The sequence below is a fragment of the Giraffa tippelskirchi genome, chromosome 2 (assembly GCF_054371585.1).
Source record: "Giraffa tippelskirchi isolate mGirTip1 chromosome 2, T2T-mGirTip1v1.2.pri, whole genome shotgun sequence".
Taxonomy (NCBI): domain Eukaryota; kingdom Metazoa; phylum Chordata; class Mammalia; order Artiodactyla; family Giraffidae; genus Giraffa; species Giraffa tippelskirchi.
In genome coordinates this window covers 838,941-858,872 of record NC_137276.1, presented here as the reverse complement: position 1 = coordinate 858,872, position 19,932 = coordinate 838,941, and the positions used below count along the sequence as shown (strand labels likewise).

Here is a 19,932-nt window from a genome sequence, read left to right as displayed (position 1 = left end):
CAAGATCGTTTGTTTTTATCATAATGTCTCACTGCATATCCAAACTGGCTCCGGAGCCAGCAAGTCAGGGGGCGATTGATTGGTAGCTTTATAATACTGGCCCTGCAGCTGGGACATCTGGGTGGTCAGGGGACTCAGATGCTGAGCCCCGGGAGCCCTGGGGCTTGGAGGCCATGGCCAGGCCAGCAGAAGATGGTTCAGGCTGCAGACAAACCTTCTTCCCCCTTTTACTTAAATGCTGTAATTTCAGCCGTAAGGATGATGTCTGCGCTCAGTTTTCAGGAAAATCCAAACTAGCCTGTTGTGAGCGGCTGGAGGGCAGCCAGGGTGGGAGCCTTCCGAGGGCAGCCTGCTCCAGGATACCAGCCCTCAGCAGATGGCCGCACCTGTGGCCACACCTGGCTCTCTGTCCTCACTTGTCCTGGCTCCTGAAACTTATCCGCATCACCTGCCACTGTCCCATCACTTCCGCGGTCAGGTGTGACGGCTTCCACCACTACCGACGTCCACACAGACGTCGTCCTGACGTGGTCTCCGGCTGCAGCGGCGGAGGTCAGACATGCCCCCTCCCAGTCTTGTCCCCTCCACGCCCTGCCCCCACTGCCTGCCTGGGGACTGTCCGCACTGTCCCAGCCCCTGCCCAGAGCCTCTCCCACAGCTGGGCCTGTCCAGCACAGCTGCCCGCCTGAGAGGCCTGCGCCGCCCTGGGGAGGGGCTCTTGCTTGCCCAGCAGACCCCTGGAGGCAGCCCCCCAGGATCATCTAGACAGCAGTCACCCCACCCCCACATACAGTGTTCTCCGCCAGGTACTACGCACGACTTAAATGGCTCAGTTGGTGAAGAATCCACCTGCAATGTGGGAGACCTGGGTTCGATCCCTGGGTTGGGAAGATCCCCTGGAGAAGCACATGGCAACCCACTCGAGTATTCTGGCCTGGAGAATTCCTTGGACTGTGTAGTCCATGGGGTTGCAGAGTCGGACACGACTGAGCGACTTTCACTTTCATATAAATTTAACAGTAAACCAAAAGTCCTTTGTAGAACATCCACTTGACCCTGTGGAGGACAGATGCCTAGGCCCCCCAAATCCACCCCCAGGTGCTCCAGCAGAGTCCCCTAGGGGTCCCTGTCTGCTGGCTCTATGCCTGGCCTCTGAGGCAGAGAACAGGAAACCCAAGTCTCCACGAGATACATGAAAAGATGGTCAACTCACTGGTCAAGGAAATTCCACCCAAACTGCCCCTGAGACACTGGCTCCCAGCAGCCCTGAGTCTGGGGGCTCCGGCCGCAGCTTCTTCTGGGGATGGTTCTGAGCCCGAGAGCTGAGCAACCTGTCAGAGCATGTTTCCCAGGCGTGAGGGTCCTGGGCTCAGACAGGAAGGCCCCTGGTCCCCCTGGAATGTTTGCCCCCAGAACCCCTATCCCAGAGCCTGGCTCAAAGCAGGTGCCCGGAAGAACAGGGAGGGTGTGGGGGCGCCCCAATCCCAGGGCGCTGGGCCGAGGAGGCTCCCCCTTACTGCTGTGCCACCTCTCGCCATGTGTCACAGAGAATTAAAATCTGTAATAAGAGAATGTAAGAGCTCCCCATCAGCTCCGTCCCGGCCATTAGCCAATAGCACACGGTGTTAATCTAGTCATCTTCCTCTGGTCTCAGTGAATTGTGATAAAAACGTCAAACGATTAGATTATCCTGGCCGCCAGCACCCTTGATTGAGTGGCGAGGCAGGGCGCGTCCCTTGAATCACCCTGACAAAGGGGCTGCTCACTGCAGGGCGTCCCCCAGCCCCTCCGATTCCACGTGGGGGCCCAGTCCATCCAAGGCCAACACTGGTCCCATGAGTAGGGCTGTCTCTCAGGAGACCCCCTTCTGGGCATGGGGGAGGGGAGGAGCAGGCAGCCCCCTCCCCTCCAGGACAAACCCCAGGAGGCGAAGGTCACGGCCCCTCCCAGAGCCCCAGAATGGCTGGCCACGGAGAAGCCCCTGGTCCAGTGGAGGACCCCGCGGTTGGGCTGCCGCCTGGAGGGAGTTTGCAGCAGCCGCTCCCCAGGAACCACGCTGCCTTCATTGTAAGGGCAGAGACATGCTGAAAATTGATTTCTCTGTTGGAAATGGGATAATTACACTGGTTGTTTCTATCTCCATCATCGTCATAATAAAATGAGAGGACGTGAAGTAATATTGTATGTCTTAATGCAAGGGAGCATTAATTGAATACAAATGGCCTTTCTTGAAGTTGCTGGGTTATATTTCAGACATATGGGATAATGATGCCAGTTAATCATTTTTACAAGATATAAAATTACTGGCTCCTCTAGGAAGATCATTAAGGAAAACAATTGTTCATAGCAATTGAAAATAGAGTTTTAATTATTTAATACAGAAATTAAACTATTAGAGACCAGTGTTGAATGAGGGAACTTAATAGAAATTTATATACAAGCGTCTGTGAACATTTTAGCTTTATTAACCCACCTAATTTCTTAATCCCGATCAACCCAGAAGGGCTGTTTGAGCTGTGAGAGGGAATTAACTGCTGGGAGAGGAAGGTGGGCCCAGGCGCCGGAGGCCCTGGGGGGCAGGGGACCTGGCTGGAACCATAGGCCTGCCCCCTGGAGAGGACCAGGGCAGGTGCCCTGGCACAGAGGGGTGAGCTCTGGGCCAGGACAGACGGAGGCCCTGGTCTCCCTCGAGGCGAAGACAGGGGCCACGTCCTGGGAGATGGACCGTGGTCTGCCTGGTGATGCTTTTCTGCGGGATTCCACGAGCAAAAGGGTGCTGCCTGTGGGGAGCTGGGACCACCCCTGGGGCAGATCATAGGAACGTGAGCCCCCCGTCCAGGTTGGCCCGGCTCCACAGCCCCCAGACCCCCAGCCATGAGGGGGACCCTGAGCTCCTCACCCATTCAGAAATCCCCCCCAACCCAATGGCCCTCATCCCCGGGCACTGGAGCTGTCGTGTTTGCAGGCAGCCTGTCTGAGGGTAGGAAGGCTTTGAAGAAGATTCTGACTAACATCTTGAAAGGACAAGGCCTTTACCAAGTGTGAAAACACCAGGAGCTCTGTGTGGAAACAGGAAATGAGCGCTTTTCTCCCTTTGATTCCCCTAAATTCCCTACAATGAAGCTAAAAGAAACTCCAGATTTTAAAAAGATGGAAACCACTATTTCCAAGACGTAAAAGAAAGCCAGTTGGACTTTGAAGCAGGTGATTGACTAGCAGAAACCAACTGGTCCCATTCCCTGGCTGCTGCGAGCCCCTGCCGGCTCCCGCCCCACCCCATCCTGGGCGCCACACTGGCCGGGGAAGGCTGGGGCTCCTGGACGACCAGCGCCAGGTCGGGGAGCCATGTGGACTCCGGAGCTCAGCCCGGCCCAGAGCCAGCTGCTGCTCAGGAAGGGGGAGGCTGGTGAAGGAGGGGCTGGGATCTCCAGGGGACGCTGTCCCCCGCCTCCTTGCCAGGGCGCCCCGTCACCCACCTGCGTCCTTTCTGGAACACTCAGAACTTGCAGGTCTGGCCGCCCTTTCTCAAAGGGCTGTGCACCGTTGGAATTACGTTGTCTCCTATTATCACCAATAAATTCCAAGTGATCTTTTCTCTCCTTACAGTTTTTAGGGTTACATAAATTTCACCTACGTGGTTTTTCGTGCTTGAATATATTACCGAATGCCACTTGTGTTACAGCAGCTAATTGATACTGTGATTTGTCATGTTGCCGGGACATAACTCAGAGGGCGACCAAAGCCTCGGCTACACGCAACGGCACTCACATTTCTCACAGGAGAGACACGGCACCAGGTGAAAAATGTGACGTTGCGCGGATGAAGTATTTCCAGAAGCTTTTATCCTTGTTGTCTGGGAGGGTGCCAGCATCTTTCTAGAGGGAAGCTCGTATTTCCAGCGCTGCTCCGTTTCAATTTATTCCCTGGTCATTAGTTAGAGCTTTTTTTAAAAAAAAGAAAAAAAAAACCTGAAACAAATAGGTATATATGTTTGAAGAAAAGAAAAAATGCAACACAAAAGAGGGGAATCATCACCTCAGTATAATCAAAGATGAGCTCTTAAAAAACTTCTTATGGTGAATTAATTATAGATTCACAGGAAGTTGCGGAAACAGCACAGGCAAACCAGGAGCCCAGCTGGTGCTGCGGCCGCCACCTCGACAGGGGGTGTGATGTGTGATGTGTGTCTGTTTTTAGGTTTCTGTGTCAGTGTGTGTGCCTGTGTTTGTGTGTCTGTGTGCATGTCCGTGCCGTGTTTCTCTGTGACTGTGCGCCCGTGTGTGTGTTCATGTCTGTGTCTGTGTTGTGCGTCTGTGTGTGCACATCTGTGTGTGGGCCGGGCGTGGCACAGAGCTCTCCCGTGTGTAGATTTGTGGCGCTGTTACGGCTGAGGTGCAGAATCCGGCTTTGCCCCGAGGCTTCCGTGGGCCCTGTTCTCCTCTCGGCTGTTCTGTGCTCTCAGGATGTTGTATAAACGATACCACAGCTCGTGACCTTGTTGGTGTTGGCTTCTCCGCTCAACACAACGCGCTTGAGGTCCAGTCCAGCCATGGGTGGCTTCCTTTCCATCATGGGCGTTCCAGCAAGTAAATGCACTGTCTGCTTAACCACTCGAGGTGGAGGCATTTGGGTTGGTTCTAGTTTTTGCTCTAATGGGATGAAGCTGCCAGACACATTCGTGCAGGTGTGTTTGTGTGAACCTGAGTTTCCATTCCTCTGGGATCCACGCAGAGGCTGGCTCAGATGCTGACTGCACACATGGTTTATGAAGACCTGCCGAGCTCTTTTCCAGAAGGGCTGCCCCACTTTAGATCCTTCCAGAGACACATGGGAGACCAAGCGTTCCTGGTGTGTCTGCTTTGCCATTTCTGGTCCCTCGGTTCAGGGGGAAAAGGTCTTGGCCCCAGTCTCCCCGCTGGTTCTTCTGCCTGCCCCCTGCCGCCAGCCTGTCCCCTCCTGGTCCCCACAGCCCTGCGGAGCTGGGTCTGCCCTGGAGCCGTCGGAGCACAGACCGGGCTGCTCCTGCCACGGGGCCGGGACATCAGGGCTGGCAAGTCCCATGCCGGCCACGCCACCAAGAGGCATTTGCAGCGGACATCCCAGCGCTTCCCATCTCCTTGGCAAAGCCCCACGGGGCCGGTGGGTGAGGTCCTGGGCCGGGCCCCTGGGAGTCCTGGACACACGGTCACCTCTACCCGGGTGCGAGTCCCGCCCCCAGGTGGAACGCTGCGGCAGCGAGGCCGGGGGCTCACGTCACGCGGCCACGCCCTCCCCTGTGAGTTTGGAGGTGCTGGCGTCTGCGCCAGGCGGGGGGCAGAACCAGGCTGGTCCCTGCTTTGGGGGCACAGAAACACAGCTCAGAGGTGACGAAGCTGTTTATTAAAGCACTTGGACAGACCTGTGTCCTCATTAGGATCCAAGACATGGAGGCCTGGGGCCCCAGGGAGAGCCTGGAGAAGGAAGGGGACCGGGGTCCAGGCAGCCGTGGGGTGGGCCCAGGTACCCCCACCCGCCCCCAGAGACTCTCCTCCCTCCATGGGGCCCTGGCTTCACGGTGGAGACGGGCAGGCGCTGCCCTGTGCAGAACGGGGTGGGGGCTCTGCTGGGCAGCCTGGCAGGGGTCTCGGGAGGAGGCTGAAGACCGCCGGGAGGGGGCCGGGCGCCCCTCACACAATGGCCTGGTGCGGCAGCCCGTACAGGACCGTGTTGAGGGTGATGGGGAGCCGCTCGGAGCCCTGCAGCTGTGGCCGCAGGGCCGCCAACCGGTCCTTCGAGGCGTGCGGGGACTTGTCTGGAGAGAGCAGACAAGCGCGCACGCTGCGGGCTCATGGGGATGGACGCCTGGGGCCAGCCCGACAGGGGACCATGCCACGGGCCCTGCCTTCCAGCACCGCCCAGGTGTTGACGCAGCGGCAGCCGTGGGCCACCCCCACCCGCTCGCCCACGCGTTTGCTCCCTCACTCACACACCCTCACACACTTGCTCCTAAACGCTCACTCACACACCCGCTCACACACTTGCTCATCCACATACTCCCATACTTGCTCACTCACACACATACTCACTTATGCACACACACACTTGGCTCCCTCACTCACTCACTTGCTCACTCACACACTTGCTCACTCAACAAGCATTTATTGTTTGGCACCTCCCGCCCTGGCACTGTGGGCCGTGGGATTCTAAGTCTAAGCTCCCTCTGCGCTCTGTATCTGAAGGTCTCATGAGCTAGGCTGACCCTGCCTCAGTTGTGGCAGGTTCTCCCATCAGCGTGTTGCTCAAGCTACTACCGTGCGCCGCACTCGGGTTTTTCACACCAGAATCCATGTGGGGCGCTGTCCCTACATGTGGACATTAGGGTTTCACTTGCGCTGGAGGAGTGGGTGGGCTCCCCCACAAGAGCACCCCGGGGGCTTTCAGGGTCTGAGCCTTTTGAAGATAAAGATGTTCCAGTCATTTGTGTGTTTCTCCCTAGACACTGGATGCCAGATTTCACATGGGCTGTGGGCTGTAGGAGGCTGAGGGTCCCCGGAAACAGGAGAAGTGAGAGTCCCTCAACCCCGCGCCCGAAGGACTGGAGGAGGAGAGGCCGTTTCCAGTTACCGTGGTAGACGGTTTCACTGGCTCCCACCTTCTGAAGGAGGCGGGTTGTTCTCCCGATCGGTCTGCCAACCGCCAACAGATCTAAAGAAGAATCAGCCCTTTAGATGGGCCATCCACCCACCGCAGGCCCCAGGAGGCCGCGTGGCTGCAGGAATGGATAGCAGTGCCGGAACCACTCACTTTCCCACAGGACCCGAGCCCGCATCGCGTTGTCCTGCAGGACCGTAGGCCACTGGCTCGCCACAATGCTCCTGACCCCCACCAGGCTCAGGAGGATGGCGGTCTCGACTGGCTCCTCCAAGGACAGCTGGAGTTCACTGCAGGGGACCGAGATCGTGGGCTGGCAGGAGGGGCCTGGCCCGAGCCTCCCCGTCCACAGCCCGCAGAGGACCAAGTATGGGACCCAGTAGGTGGACTCACCGTCCTTAAGCTTCTTGAAAAGTCAAGATTCCACCTGCCCACCCACCGCCGGCCTCCCCACATGCATAATTAAATGCCATTTAGCAGGAAAGTCATTTCAGGGTACCGGCATGTCTCTGGATGGCTCCCTGCGTAGGGGGAGCCGTGAGGGGAAGCACCCCCCACAGAGGGAGGTCTGCAGTCCCGCTGCCTGCAGTCCCTGAGGCCCGGTGTGTGTATGACAGGTGATGCAGGGTGCTGGAGCCAGCTGTCCTCCCCACTGCCCCCTCTTGTCTCTGGTCCTAAGCCCAGCTGCCCGGGGCTCCAGCCAGGCCTGTGGTCTGTGCTGGCAGCTGCCCCCCCACCCCCTGCCCCGGGACTTTGCCAGGACAGAGTCTCTGGGCAGGTCACGGCAACCGGGCTGCCGTGGGGTGCAGGGCCAATGCCCCAGATGGACATCCACCGCTCACACGCCCCCCAGGTTTCCCGTCAGCTGCCAGAGGGGGCCCTGGGCACCTCCTGCTCTCCGAGGACTCTGCGTGGCGCCGCACACTCTCGTAGGACTGAGCCAGGTCCAGCAGCACCACCATCTGGCACTCTGTGGTCACAGGCGGGGCTCATCGGCAGGGTGCCCGGGGCGGGGGGAACCCTCTGGGCGGGGTGTCACCCAGGGCACAGGCAGCTGTGGAAACGCAGCCCCCTCTGCCCGAGGCTCGGACTTTGGTCCATTTTCTGGGCCACACGGGCAAGCTGGTCATTTGCCTTAGGGGCTCCACACCTTCATAGTCTCCTTAGGCGACCAGGCCAGGCAAGGAGAGAGGGGCGGCAAGTCCACCTGGGGCCTGCTGCAGCTCCCCTGACCTCCAGGAGGGTCTCGGCTCCCAGCTGTTCCCACGAGGCGGTGGCCTCCTGTGCCCATTGAAGCAGGGCCCATGTTGGAGATGGAGCACTTGGGTGTGGGTGTGAGAAAGCCCCGCAGACGGAGCCCGACCCCCGCGTACCTGCAGCAACCTGACTTGTGGGCCGGCCTCAGGGGCCCATCCCCAGTGGAGTCGAAACCTCTAGCTGTGAGGACAGGCTTGGCTGGGGGTGGGGGTGGGGGCACCCGGGTGGGGCGGGGTGATGCAGGTGCCAGTGGACAGTGAGAAGGAAATGGGAAACGGGACCAGAGCCCGCAGTTCAAGCAGAACAACGGAGAGCAGGGGAGGGTTGTGACCAGCACCTTCCAGAAATGCTGGCCCAGCCCTCCTGTACTCTGCATGCCCAGTCCTAAAGGGTGACCTGCCCCAACTCCTGAGCCTGGGCTCTCAGAAATGGAGGAGGGGGACGGAGGGCAGGAGGGGCCTCAGCCCCACCCCCAGGCCCTGCTGTGCGGTCCTAAAGCCCTCATCCCTTCATCAGGGGACGGGAGACACCTGATAAGACCCAGGGGGCATGCTCTGTCCTCGTGCGAATTCGACCTGTGCCCTGTGCGGATGGGTTTAGCAGAGAGGCGGGCCTCCGAGGTCTCACCTTCCAAGTTCATGGCGGCCAGCCTTTCCACTAATATGTGTGATAGGAAGTTCTCCATCCCGTAGAAGAAGAAGCCTGTGCAGCTGCCCAGAAGCTGCTCCCACTCGGCCTGGCTGCCAAGGCAAGAAGAGGGAGAGCGGGGGCGGGGAGGGGACGGGGCTCGGACCGCCACCGTGAGCACCCTGTGCCGCGGTCGCTCCAGCCCTCCCCCGGGCGGTCACTCTGAGAAGCAGCAGAGGGACCTGCCTGCAGCCCGGGAGACCAGGTTCCCGAGGGCGTTGGCTGGGACGAGCCCGGCCTGCAGCTGGCCCCGCCCTCCCAGGCCCCGCCCTCCCAGGCTCCGCCCCCGTCACGCCCCGCCCAGCCCCCCGCTCCCCGTGGCCCCGCCCTCCGTGGCCCCGCCCCCGACTCGCCCAGCCCCCGCTCTCCCAGGCTCCGCCCCCAGGCTCCGCCCTCTCGGGCCCCGCCCAGACCCCCCACTCACCCAGGCTCCGCGCTCCAGGGGCCCCGCCCTCCCTGGCCCCGCCCAGGCCCCCCCGCCCTCCCAGGCTCCGCCCTCCAGGCCCCGCCCCCGACACGCCCCTAGGCGAGGCGCCGCCTGGAGGCCCTTGAAGCCACGCGGGTGGGCGCGCACCCCCCTGGGCCCAGGTCGCATCAGGGCGCTGGGGGCTCTAGGCGCCTCCGGGCAGGGAGGGAGGGATTGAGGAAACAAGGGGGTCAAGGCGGGAGGGGAAGGGGTCTCCCGTGGGCGCAGACCAGAGGCCAACCTGGGAAACTGCTTATTGCCCAGATGCCCCGTCCACTTCGCAGTGAACGTGTCTCGGAATCTTTCCAAAATTTCCCGGGTCACGGAGACGGGAGTCAGCATTTCTGCAACCAGAATGGGATGGTGACAAACGGGCGTCGAGGGTGCGGCCACGAGGTGGCCCTTGGTGTGGCGGGCGCCCAGGGCCTGGCCCCTCACTGGCAAGGAGGCCGGGGCAGTGGAGAGGTGGCGCTCCTTCCCTCCTCTGTGAAGATACTGAAAACCAGCTCAGCCAAAGAGCCAAGGAATCGTCCCAGAGCCGCGGGGGCGGCCCTCTGCCACAGGTCCACACCAGGGGCGGCACCTTGCTGATTCAGGGGTCCCTGACCTGCCCTGGCTGCAGACGGGAGGGCGGGTCTCGGAGCACATGGCCACCGTCCCCCTCCCCCCGGGCAGTGTAACAAGAGCTGACCCAGGGCCACATGGAGGCAGGGCCAGACGCTCAGAGGCCAGCACCCAGGCCTTGAAGTTCCCAGTGCTGTGGGCGGCCCGTGGCGGGGAGCGCCCACCTGGGCCTTGGGCCTCCTCGTAGGGGTCCACGACGACTGGGCCTTGTTAAGGAGAACTAGGCCCCAGGATCCGTGTCTGGGGTGGGTGAAGCATCAAAGGATACACTTGAAGTTGTCCGAGTCGACGGTGACGCAGTGGGAGGGGATGATCCGGGGCGTGCTGCCCTGTGACGACAGGCAGGAGTGCCCTGGGGTGTGGCCCGCGCAGAGCTGACCCTCTCCAGCCAGGGGCTGGGCCTCGGGCTCCCTGGGACTCAGTGGGCCTGGCCCACCTACCTTCCTGGCCTTCCGGGTCGTGCCTCTCTTCCTGTGGTCCTTGCCTCTGCTCTCCTTCACGGCCCCTTCTGTGGAGGCAGTAACAGGAAGCGGGGTCATGGAACCAGACAGACGCACAAGCATTGGCTGCACTAGACGCCCCTGAACCGTTCACTGGAAAATGACTGATTTTATATCGTGTGAATCTCACCTCAGGGTAAAAACAAGTAGTGAGAACAGGTGATTTTAATTTTGGTAAATCTGAAACGGCAGTCATTTCTCAAATGTAAAGGCTCCCAGGGCTGGGAAAGGCCTGGGCCAGGAGGCCTCAAGAAAGGAACAGTTGCCGGAGGCTCCCAGGCCTGCACGGCTGACCATTCACACACCACACTGGGCACCTGCCAGTGTGCGTGCCGCCTGGCCCACTCCCCGCAGGCGGGGCACTGCCTGCTGGCTACTCTGCCTCCTGAGAGTTTACACCATCCGCTCCCTGCCCGTCCCTCTTCTGGTGGAGGCAACTGACCTCTGCTGAGGCCTCCAGCTGAGCACAAATGTGAGCGCTGACGTGGGGGCTCTCGGCTGAGTCCTGACTTTACGGGGCACGCAGGAGGCAGCTTGCTCTAGATTCGGATCAATTCCCCCATCAAAAGGCATTCACTCCGCTCTTGGCTTGCTAAGAATTTCTGTTGTGAACACACGCATCATCTGAGATGTTTACAGGTTCATTTTCCCTTTCCTCTCTTCCTCTGTGGCATCTGTAGGTTTTAAGGTCAGACGGGTGATGAGATGTTCTCTTTTTCTTTATTTCCTATTCGTGAGCGGTTCAGGTGTCACGGTCGCCACTGGCTGGCAGCAGATGGCCTTTCCCTTCTACCGGGAAGATGTGTACAGACTGACAAGAACAGTTTCTTGAAATTTTGGTAGAATTCAACAGAAAAAAATGGCAAAACTAGTATTTTTGTGCGGGAATGTAAATCTGTTGATCTTTCTTTCTTGGCTATGAGGCTGTTGGGGTTTTCTTTCCTTCTTGAGTCTCGAGTTCTTTTTCCCTAGGATGTTGTCAAAAATTTGCCTAGATTTTTGAATGTATTGCCACAAAGTTGTTCACGATAGTCTGTTATCTTAAATCTCTGATGCTGTTTATAGAGTTTGTATGTCTTTTATTTCTAATATTGTATATTTGTGCCTTTATTTTTTCTGGATCATTCTCACAAGAATGTGTCTATTTATGAGGTTTTTTTATTTTCTCAAACAACCAATGTTTGTCTTTGTTTCCAATTTTGTTGGTGTCTGTTCAGGTATTTTTTGTAGGCTTTCCTTTGCTTTCTTCGTTTTTTCTTTTTTTTTGTTTTTTGTTTTTGCTGTTCTTGCTCTAACTTCCTGAATTAGATGCTCAGCTTAAAGCCTCCAGCCCTCTTCCTAACATAAAGGTAAAAGATCCTTCCCAATTCTGATGTAATCCAGCCTTTTGACATTTCTATGGTCACTTCTTCTGAGTCCCATGAGCTATTTAGAAGTCAGTGTTTTAAAATTTCTAAAAGTATGGGGATTTAAAAAGAAAAAATCCATCTTTTGGGAATTGATATCTGACCCAATCACACATGGTCTCAGCCTGTTTCTCTAATTTCTAGACACAAGGTCCACGCGTCCACGAAGCCAAGTTTGTTACCTGTGTTGCTCCATCCTGTTTGTGCTCTTGCTGCCCACCTGGCTGGCGGTGGTAGGTGCGGGCTGGACTCGCCCACCCCGAGCGTGGGCCCCACAGTCTTGCCCCAGGTTCCTGCTACTTGTGCTTCCCGTGTGTGGGGCTCTTTGGTCCCTGAGTGATGGCCCTGCCCTGCAGGGGCCCAAGGCCCCGCTGCGCAGGGAGAAGGTGGCCCTTTCCATGCAGCCGGCACTTCTCGCCTGTTCCTCTGCGTTCCGGCGGCCGCGTCTCCTTTCTGGTCGGGAGTCTCTCGCTCGGACGGCACCTGACTGGCCTGCTCTGGCTCCCTCTGCCTTTGGTGGCAGGCGGGGCCCACTCACCTGTTTGGCTCACGATCTAACATACGGGTCCCGGCACCTCACCCCGCTCTTCTGTCTGTGGGTCTCCATCACTGGCTGCTTGTAACGTGACTGAGGTTTTGGTTCACTTGTTTCTCTTACTCATTCCCCCTCTTTATTGGTTTGGAATTTATCCACCGGTTGTGTTCTTTTGTGATTATCCTTAAAGGTTTGCCATGAATAATTAACATTCAAAGAGCACCCCTCCAACTCTGAGACCTCCTCACTCTGGGCTGCGCAGAAATCTTTTTATCCCCACTCAGCAGGGCTTCGGAAAGACAACTCACATCCATGCAGTGGGCTTGCTACTTTATGGTGAGAGTTTGCATTAGTGTTGATGCTGCTGTAACAAATTACCACAAATGCAGGGGCTTCAAACAACAGTTCTAGAGGCCAGAAATCGAAAGGGGTCCCACTGGGTTAAAACCGAGGTGTGGGCAGGGCCGGGTCCTCCTCAAGGCTCCAAGCACAATAAGCAACCTTGCCTTTTCCAGTCCCTGGAGGCGCCAGGAGCTCATTCCATTCCCTCCGTGCCCCCCCCCCCGCCTCCCTGTTTTCAGGACCCCAGTGATGGCACGGGGCCACCCAGACAATCACGACAATGTCCCCATCTCGGGATCCGTCACTAATCACACCCGCAAAGGCCCTTTTGTCATGTCAGGTCACATCCTCTTGGAGCCTGGGGATCAGGACATTTACATCTCTGGGACGTTGGCCTGTATCACCGCTGGATGCCCACAGGATGATCTGATCTTCCAGACAACGCTGGCAATACACAGCAGGGCCTACAGGAAGGCCCTCCAGTAATGGTGTGCAGACAGCTAGGGCCTCACACAAAAAAAGGAAAACTAAACCTTACCTCACCCTGTACACAAAACCCAGTATCAGATGGAAGGTAGACAAAAACATGAAAGGTGAAAAAAAGAGACACAGAGGACATCACAGAATATCTTCATGGTCTTCAGGTAAGAAAATATATTTTTTAAAAGACCTCATAAGCACGAGGTGTTAAGAGAAGACGGATACACTGGACTGTATTCAAATACTTTGTTCATGGAGAAGTACCAGGTACAGAAGTGAAGAGACCAGCTTGAGAGGGAGATCGGCAGTTCAGACAAATGATCAGAAAATGTATGCAGACCTAACGAACAAAACTTGGAAAACCCAAGGCAAAAGCCGGTGAAAAACTAGAACAGATTCTCACAGTGAAGACATCAAATGGCCCACAAAATGTGAAAGGGGTGGGACTCCCAGCAGCAGGTGCAAATGGACAGGGCTTGTGCCAGGCCCCGCCCACCCACCCCACTCCTGCTCCTGCTCCTGCTCCGGGTGGGCCAGGCACCCGCGGTCTCTTCCGTCCTTAATTTCTGGCCCATTAGTGTCCTCTGATTTAAGCTGACTTCCTGAAAGAAACATGTTTGGGGCCAGGCCTTGCATTTCCATTCAGGGAGGGGATCTTCACCTTTTGACCTGGGTGTTCTGACCTTGCACGGAGGCTGGCTGTCGGTGTGTTTTGATCTGGGTGTTTTGACCTTGCACGGAGGCTGGCTGTCGGTGTTTCAGGCGCAAACACACCGTCTTGCTGTTTCATTTCTCTCTGTCGTGTCTCTGCTTTGCTCCATGTCCCTTCTTTCTGGCTTCTTCTGATGAGTCCTGTTGTTTTGATTCCACTTCGCCTTCTTCATCGTGTACTAGCTGTACGTCTCTATGTGTCCAGTTGCTGCGGTGGTCGCTGGTCGCTGGCCGGTCAGCACCTGAGCCTCACCCCACAGCCTTTGCTGCCCCACATGCTCCATGTATATAACATTTATATAATGCTGTAAACCCCACAACATGTTGCTATTAACGTTTAATGTCAACATCTCTTAAAGACATTTTAAATTAAGAGAAGAGCTTTAATGCCCACCCACCCTTTCCCAGCTTCTGGTGTTTATTCCTCTGTGTGGACGTGGACTCCCACCCTTTTTTCCCTGCCTGGAGAACAGGCTTAGCCCCTCTTGTGGGGTAAGCAGGCCTGCTGGGAAGAATTCAGCTCATCTGTTTCTCAAAAAGAATTTCACCATGGTTCTTGAAAGTTATTTTTGAAAATATCTACATTGATAGATATTTCTGTAATAATTTAAAGACGTCCTTCACTGCTTGTGTCGTTTCAGTTGAGAAGCCTTCTGTGCCTCTTGTATTTGCTTCTTGATACACAAGATGTCTTTTCCCCTTCAGTTCAGTTCAGTTGCTTAGTTGTGTCCGACTCTTTGCAACCGCATGGACTACAGCACGCAAGGGCTCCCTGGCCATCACCAACTCCCAGAGTTTACTCAAACTCATGTCCATCGACTCAGTGATGCCATTTAGCCATCTTATCCTCTGTCGTCCCCTTCTCCTCCTGCCTTCAATCTTTCCCAGCATCAAGCTCTTTTCCAGTGTAGTCAGTTCTTCGCATCAGGTGGCCAAATTATTGGAGTTTCAGCTTCAGCGTCAGTCCTTCCAATGAATATTCAGGAGTGATTTCCTTTAGGATGGGCTGGTTGGATCTCCTTGCAGTCCAAAGGACTTTCAAGAGTTTTCTCCAACACCACAGTTCAAAAGCATCAGTTCTTCGGTGCCCAGCTTTCTTTGTAGTCCAACTCTCACATCCATACACGACTACTGGAAAAACCATAGCTTTGACTAGACGGACCTTTGTTGGCAAACTAATGTCTCTGCTTTTTAATATGCTGTCTAGGTTGGTCATAACCTTCCTTCCAAGGAGTAAGCATCTTTTAATTTCATGGCTGCAATCACCATCTGCAGTGATTTTGGAGCTCCCCAAAATAAAGTCTGTCACTGTTTCCCCATCTATTTGCCATGAAGTGATGGGACCAGATGCCATGATCTTAGTTTTCTGAATGTTGAGTTTAAGCCAGCTTTTTCACTCTCCTCTTCCACTTTCATCAAGAGGCTCTTTAGTTCTTCTTCACTTTCTGCCATAAGGGTGGTGTCATCTGCATATCTGAGGTTATTGATATTTCTCCCGGCAATCTTGATTCCAGCTTGTGTTTCTTCTAGCCCAGCGTTTCGCATGATGTACTCTGCATATAAGTTCAATAAGCAGGGTGACAATGTACAGCCTTGACGGACTCCTTTTCCCTATTTGGAACCAGTCTGGTGTTCCATGTCCAGATCTAACTGTTGCTTTCTGACCTGCATACAGGTTTCTCAAGAGGCAGGTCAGGTGTTCTGGTATTCCCATCTCTTTAAGAATTTTCCAGAGTTTGTTGTGGTCCACACAGTCAAAGGCTTTGGCATAGTCAATAAAGGAACTCTCTTGCTTTTTCAATGATCCAGTGAAGGTTGGCAATTTGATCTCTGGTTCCTCTGACTTTTCTAAATCCAGCTTGAACATCTAGAAGTTCACAGTTCACATACTGTTGAAGCCTGGCTTGGAGAATTTTGAGCATTACTTTGCTAACACGTGAGATGAGTGCAATTGTGCAGTAGTTTGAGCATAATTGGCATTGCCTTTCTTTGGGATTGGAATGAAAACTGACTTTTTCCAGTCCTATGGCCACTGTTGAGTTTTCCCAATTTGCTGGTATATTGAGCGCAGCACTTTCACAGCATCATCTTTTAGGATTTGAAATAGCTCAACTGGAATCCCATCACCTCCTCTAGCTTTGTTCGCAGTGATGCTTCCTAAGGCCCACTTGACTTCACATTCCAGGATGTCTGGCTCCAGGTGAGTGATCACACCATCGTGGTTATGTGCGTCGTGAAGCTCTTTTTTTGTACAGGTCTTCTCTGTATTCTTGCCACCTCTTCTTGGCTCTTTTCCCGTTGGCTGCTTGCAAAATACTCCACCATTGGTTTTAATCACTCTGACTACAATGGTCCCTTTGTAGTTCTCTTTATTTCTTGTGTTTGGGATTCAGTGAACTTCTTGGGTTGGCAAGATTACAGTTTTCATGAAATTTGGGGGAAAACTGGTCATTATGAACTGAGATATCCCCCCGAGAACACTCCTCCCAGGTGTGTTCAGTTGCTGTCCCTTGTCCAGCAGCTCACTGCTGCTCTGTTCTGTTTCCCCCAGATTTTTTGTGTTGTTTTTTTAATCTCTTCGAGCTCACTAGGCTTTCCTCCTGCTGTGCCAGGCTGCACCAATGCAGCCCAGGGCATGTCTCTCCTCGGCAGAAGCTCACTTCGGGTCCACTTCACGTCTTGCTCGTCTCCGCTCACCACACTCCACATCCCACCACCTCCTGACACGCGGGCCACGGGTCCAGGGCCTGCTTAATGGTCTGTTAGCTGATTCTATCACTGATGTCTTTTCTCCTTCTGCTTTTGACTCACTTTTCTTTAGGGGTCTTTCAAGGCAGGTCATTTTCGATTGGATGTCAGACATTTCTAATTTTATCTTGTTGGGTCCTGGATTTTTTAAAAAATTTTTTACACCTGAAACTTTATTGTGAGATGCAGTTAAGTTACCTGGAGACCGTTTGATGCCTTGAGGCGTATTTCAGCCCTGATGGTGGGACTGAAGCCGGCTCCCGCGGGCAGAGGCAGCACCCTTGGACCCTGTGCCTGATGCCGGGGACCGTGAGCTTTAGTTTTGTGTGTCGTTCCCGCACACACCTGCACTGACCGGCTCGCAGCTGGGGACGGAGGGGGCCCTCCGCGTGTCTCTCCTCCCAGGATCGCCATGTGTCCCCAGCCCCTCTCTGCTCACCTTGGGGAGACTGCTGGGCTCTGCCTGGGTACCCCTCAGCTGCTGCAGCCTGAGACTCTCTCCAGGCAGAAAGCTGGGGCTCACCTGCTTGGTTTTCCCCCTTGGGGATCGCTGGGCCCACTGCCTGGTTGCCAGTATCTGAAAACTGCTGCTTCGCGCATCTTTGTCTGGGTTTTGGTTGTTTCAGCCGGAAGGGCATATCTGGTCTCTGCCACCTCATCTTGGGCGAAAATAAAAGTCCAACCTCTTTATTTTTAATGTAACCTGATATTTATCCTAGTGAATCATACATGGCACCATGTAAGCCTGGAGATGTTCACACGCCCTGCGTGTTCGTGAAACAGGGTGAGCACGCCTGGCTCCCCAGCTGCCCCCAGGCCAAGCCAGGCCTCCCGGTCGTCTCCTGTGCTGCCCCCGCCACCTAATCGATGGGCAGCGGTATCGTTGGCTGGTAATCACCAGCCCTCTCCTTAGAGACAGAAGTTTGTGAGGCCGGGAGGGAAGTTAGGGTCCTGCCTGGAGCTCGCCGGCAGCTGTCAGAGTGCCGGCGCATGGGAGGTGCTCCCTAAACACCTCCAAATGCACCAGGGCCTCGAAAAGTGTGGCAACTTTGATAACTGCCTTTTGGCAAGAGTTACGCTCTCTTATCACGAAAGCCGTCTACATGTCTCAGGTGTCCGCCGGGCCCTCACCTGGCTCCTCTCCGTGGAGGCGATTGCACAGCATCTGGAGAGAAAACTCCCGCGACAGTGAGGAGACCAGCCCGTCGTCGAACGCGGAGAGCCCTTCCAGCGGCAGCTCCAGCAGATGCCTGTCCGCGATCAGGATGACGTCGTCTGCGACCTCGGGCTGCACTGCAAGGGGGGGACCGCAGCCGCTACCGCCCCCTGGCGGCAGCAGACCCCTGCCCCGCACCCCCCCACCCCCACCCCGCGAGAGACTCAGGGAGGAAGCTGAACTGGGCACAGCCCAGGTGGGGGGATGGCATGTCCTCTGTGGTGCCAAGGGTCGCCCACGCTCCATGGGCACTCCTGAGGCAGGTGCTGGAGCCTCGGCTCCTCCCACCAGGGAGCCCCTTCAAGGGACGGACAGTTGCGCTAGCCCCCCTCCCTGAGGACTGTCCAGCTGGGGCAGCTCTGTCAGAGGAAGGGTACTGGTGCTCCCGGGACACCACGGCTGCTCCAGCCGTCAGCCCCCCAGGGTAACGGTGATGTCACCATGGTCTCTGGCCCTCGGCCTGCCGGGGGGCCTGGGGGCAGGGTTGGCAGCGGGGGGTTGCACGTGGCCCACGAGGGCACCGATCAGCGCCGCCCAGAGCAGGCCAGGCCCCAGGCCCCGCTCACCCTGGGACAGGGACGCTTTCCTCTCCTTGTCTTTGCCCTTGGTTTTTCCAGAATCTGCAACAACCACGGGGATCGGTGCTCTGAAAGCAAAGGCACAGATTCAGGTTGAAAAAACCCATGAACACCACTGAGAAGGGGCAGTGAGTCCTTGGGGCAGCGCGTCACCAGGGCAGCATCAGGGCACGAGGCTCCCCGTGCTCCCTGCTGGGGGTCCATCTCCCGAGACTGGGGCATGGACGTGAACACATTGGAATCAGGATGCTCTGACCTGCTGGCCAATCAGGGAGTCCATGTGCTGACCCTTCCACCTTCCTTCCCCCCAAACACAGATCCATGGGGCCGGGCCCTTTGCCAGACTCTCCCTTCCCACCACACCCAGACCAGAGGGCAGCGGTGGTCTGCGTGGCAGGGACGTCCCCCGGAAAAGGTCTGGGGCGGGGCCAGACTTCCCCCTCGACGGCAGGTGGGCAGAGCCCAGCTTCTGTCTCCAGCTTTTGTGCTCTCTCCAGTTCAGTCCACGGCCCAATTCCGCACAGAAAGAAGCCTGGCGCTGCGGCCTCAGAGTCCCCGGGAGGAAACAGCTGTGACCCTCACACGCCCACAGCCAGCTGCTCAGCTTGCCTGGGGGCTCGGGGGCGGAGGCTGAGCTGGCTTTCACACGGAGCCTCCGCCCGCCCACCCTCACCCTGGGCGTCACACTGCTTGGGACCTGTGCACGCCTGTGGCGACAGAGGGACGCCGTGACCCTCCGCCCACAGGGTTCCAGCAGTCCGGCTGGAACCTGGTGCCCGAGCCCCTCGGGAGGCAACCCTGGGCAGTACCTGGGCTCCGGGGGGCAGCAGAACAGCGGGAACAGCGGCTGCAGGTACCGCTCCATGGACTGCAGCACCGCCTCGAACCTCGGCAGAGCGCGGTCCTCCCCCATCGGGTGCACGCCTTCCGACTCCTCCTCAACCCAGACAACCGCTGAGGTCAGAAGGTGTCAAAAGGGACCCCCTGGAACCCCCAGGCGGTCAGAGGGAAGGGGCCAGATGCTGCAGGTAGCCCCCAGGAAAGGCCCGGCTCAGAGCCAGGGCACCCCAGCCCAGGGTACCCCAGCCCACGGCACGGGCGTCTGCACCAGGCTTGGCTCAAGGACTCAAAGCAGAGCTGGCACCGGGTCTGGTCAGGGAGCCTGACCTCAGTCCAGCAGTGCTGGGCGGTGGTCCCCGCCCTGCCCGTGGGCTCGGGTCTCACCAGGCCAGCGCTCAGGGCCATGTCCTCACTGTAAGCCTCAGCCTGGGCCTGCTCCCGGAACTCCTGGGCCCTGGCCAGCAGGTGGGAGAAGTCGGCAGGGCTCACGGCCACCCGAGCCACCTTGCAGGAGCCTGCGGAGACAGAGGCACGTCCCCACACTGGGCCTCGCAGACCGCCCTTCAGGCCGAGAGCGCTGCAGACGGAACGCTGCGCACGATCAGACTTGATGGGGGGTGGCAAGCTGTGGGCAAAGCTTTGGGGCCTTCCCCAGAAGGAGTCAGCACCAGAACCCCACTAGAGGGGGGACGGCCAGAGAGGTTGGGAAGGACGGGGGACAGAAACCCGGCATCTGCAATGTGCCAAGGCTGCTCTGCAGACACTGTGAGGGGTCAGCAGGGAATGGGGGTCGGTCCCCCGGCAGGGGACAGGCTGGCCGTGTCACTCCTGTTGACGGTCAGGAGCGGGGCAGGCCCTCGGGGCACCAGGAAGTAGCCAGGGGGTCCTGGGGCAGAGCAAACGGCTCTCCAC

General features: G+C 56.9%; 1 protein-coding gene across 12 annotated transcripts in view; it reads right to left on the bottom strand.

Annotated features, from left to right (window-relative positions):
- Positions 1 to 5,360: 5,360 nt before the first annotated feature.
- The window catches only part of CFAP46 (cilia and flagella associated protein 46), a 98,484-nt gene continuing 83,912 nt past the window's right edge, over positions 5,361 to 19,932 (bottom strand). For 4 of the 12 annotated variants that reach the window (XM_081572851.1, XM_081572853.1, XM_081572846.1 and 1 more), the window contains 13 exons: positions 19,405 to 19,535; positions 18,990 to 19,117; positions 18,169 to 18,248; positions 17,518 to 17,679; positions 10,105 to 10,172; positions 9,933 to 9,993; positions 9,829 to 9,864; positions 9,282 to 9,384; positions 8,515 to 8,627; positions 7,519 to 7,600; positions 6,784 to 6,920; positions 6,604 to 6,684; positions 5,361 to 5,791 (listed from right to left, as the gene is read on the bottom strand). In XM_081572851.1, the coding sequence (XP_081428977.1) occupies positions 5,667 to 5,791; positions 6,604 to 6,684; positions 6,784 to 6,920; positions 7,519 to 7,600; positions 8,515 to 8,627; positions 9,282 to 9,384; positions 9,829 to 9,864; positions 9,933 to 9,993; positions 10,105 to 10,172; positions 17,518 to 17,679; positions 18,169 to 18,248; positions 18,990 to 19,117; positions 19,405 to 19,535 (1,307 nt within the window). In that variant the 3' untranslated portion in view covers positions 5,361 to 5,666. Of the gene's footprint in view, positions 5,792 to 6,603; positions 6,685 to 6,783; positions 6,921 to 7,518; positions 7,601 to 8,514; positions 8,628 to 9,281; positions 9,385 to 9,731; positions 9,865 to 9,932; positions 9,994 to 10,104; positions 10,173 to 17,517; positions 17,680 to 18,168; positions 18,249 to 18,989; positions 19,118 to 19,404; positions 19,536 to 19,932 lie in introns of all 12 variants that reach the window. The other 8 variants (XM_081572854.1, XM_081572847.1, XM_081572848.1 and 5 more) reach the window with 5 other exon arrangements.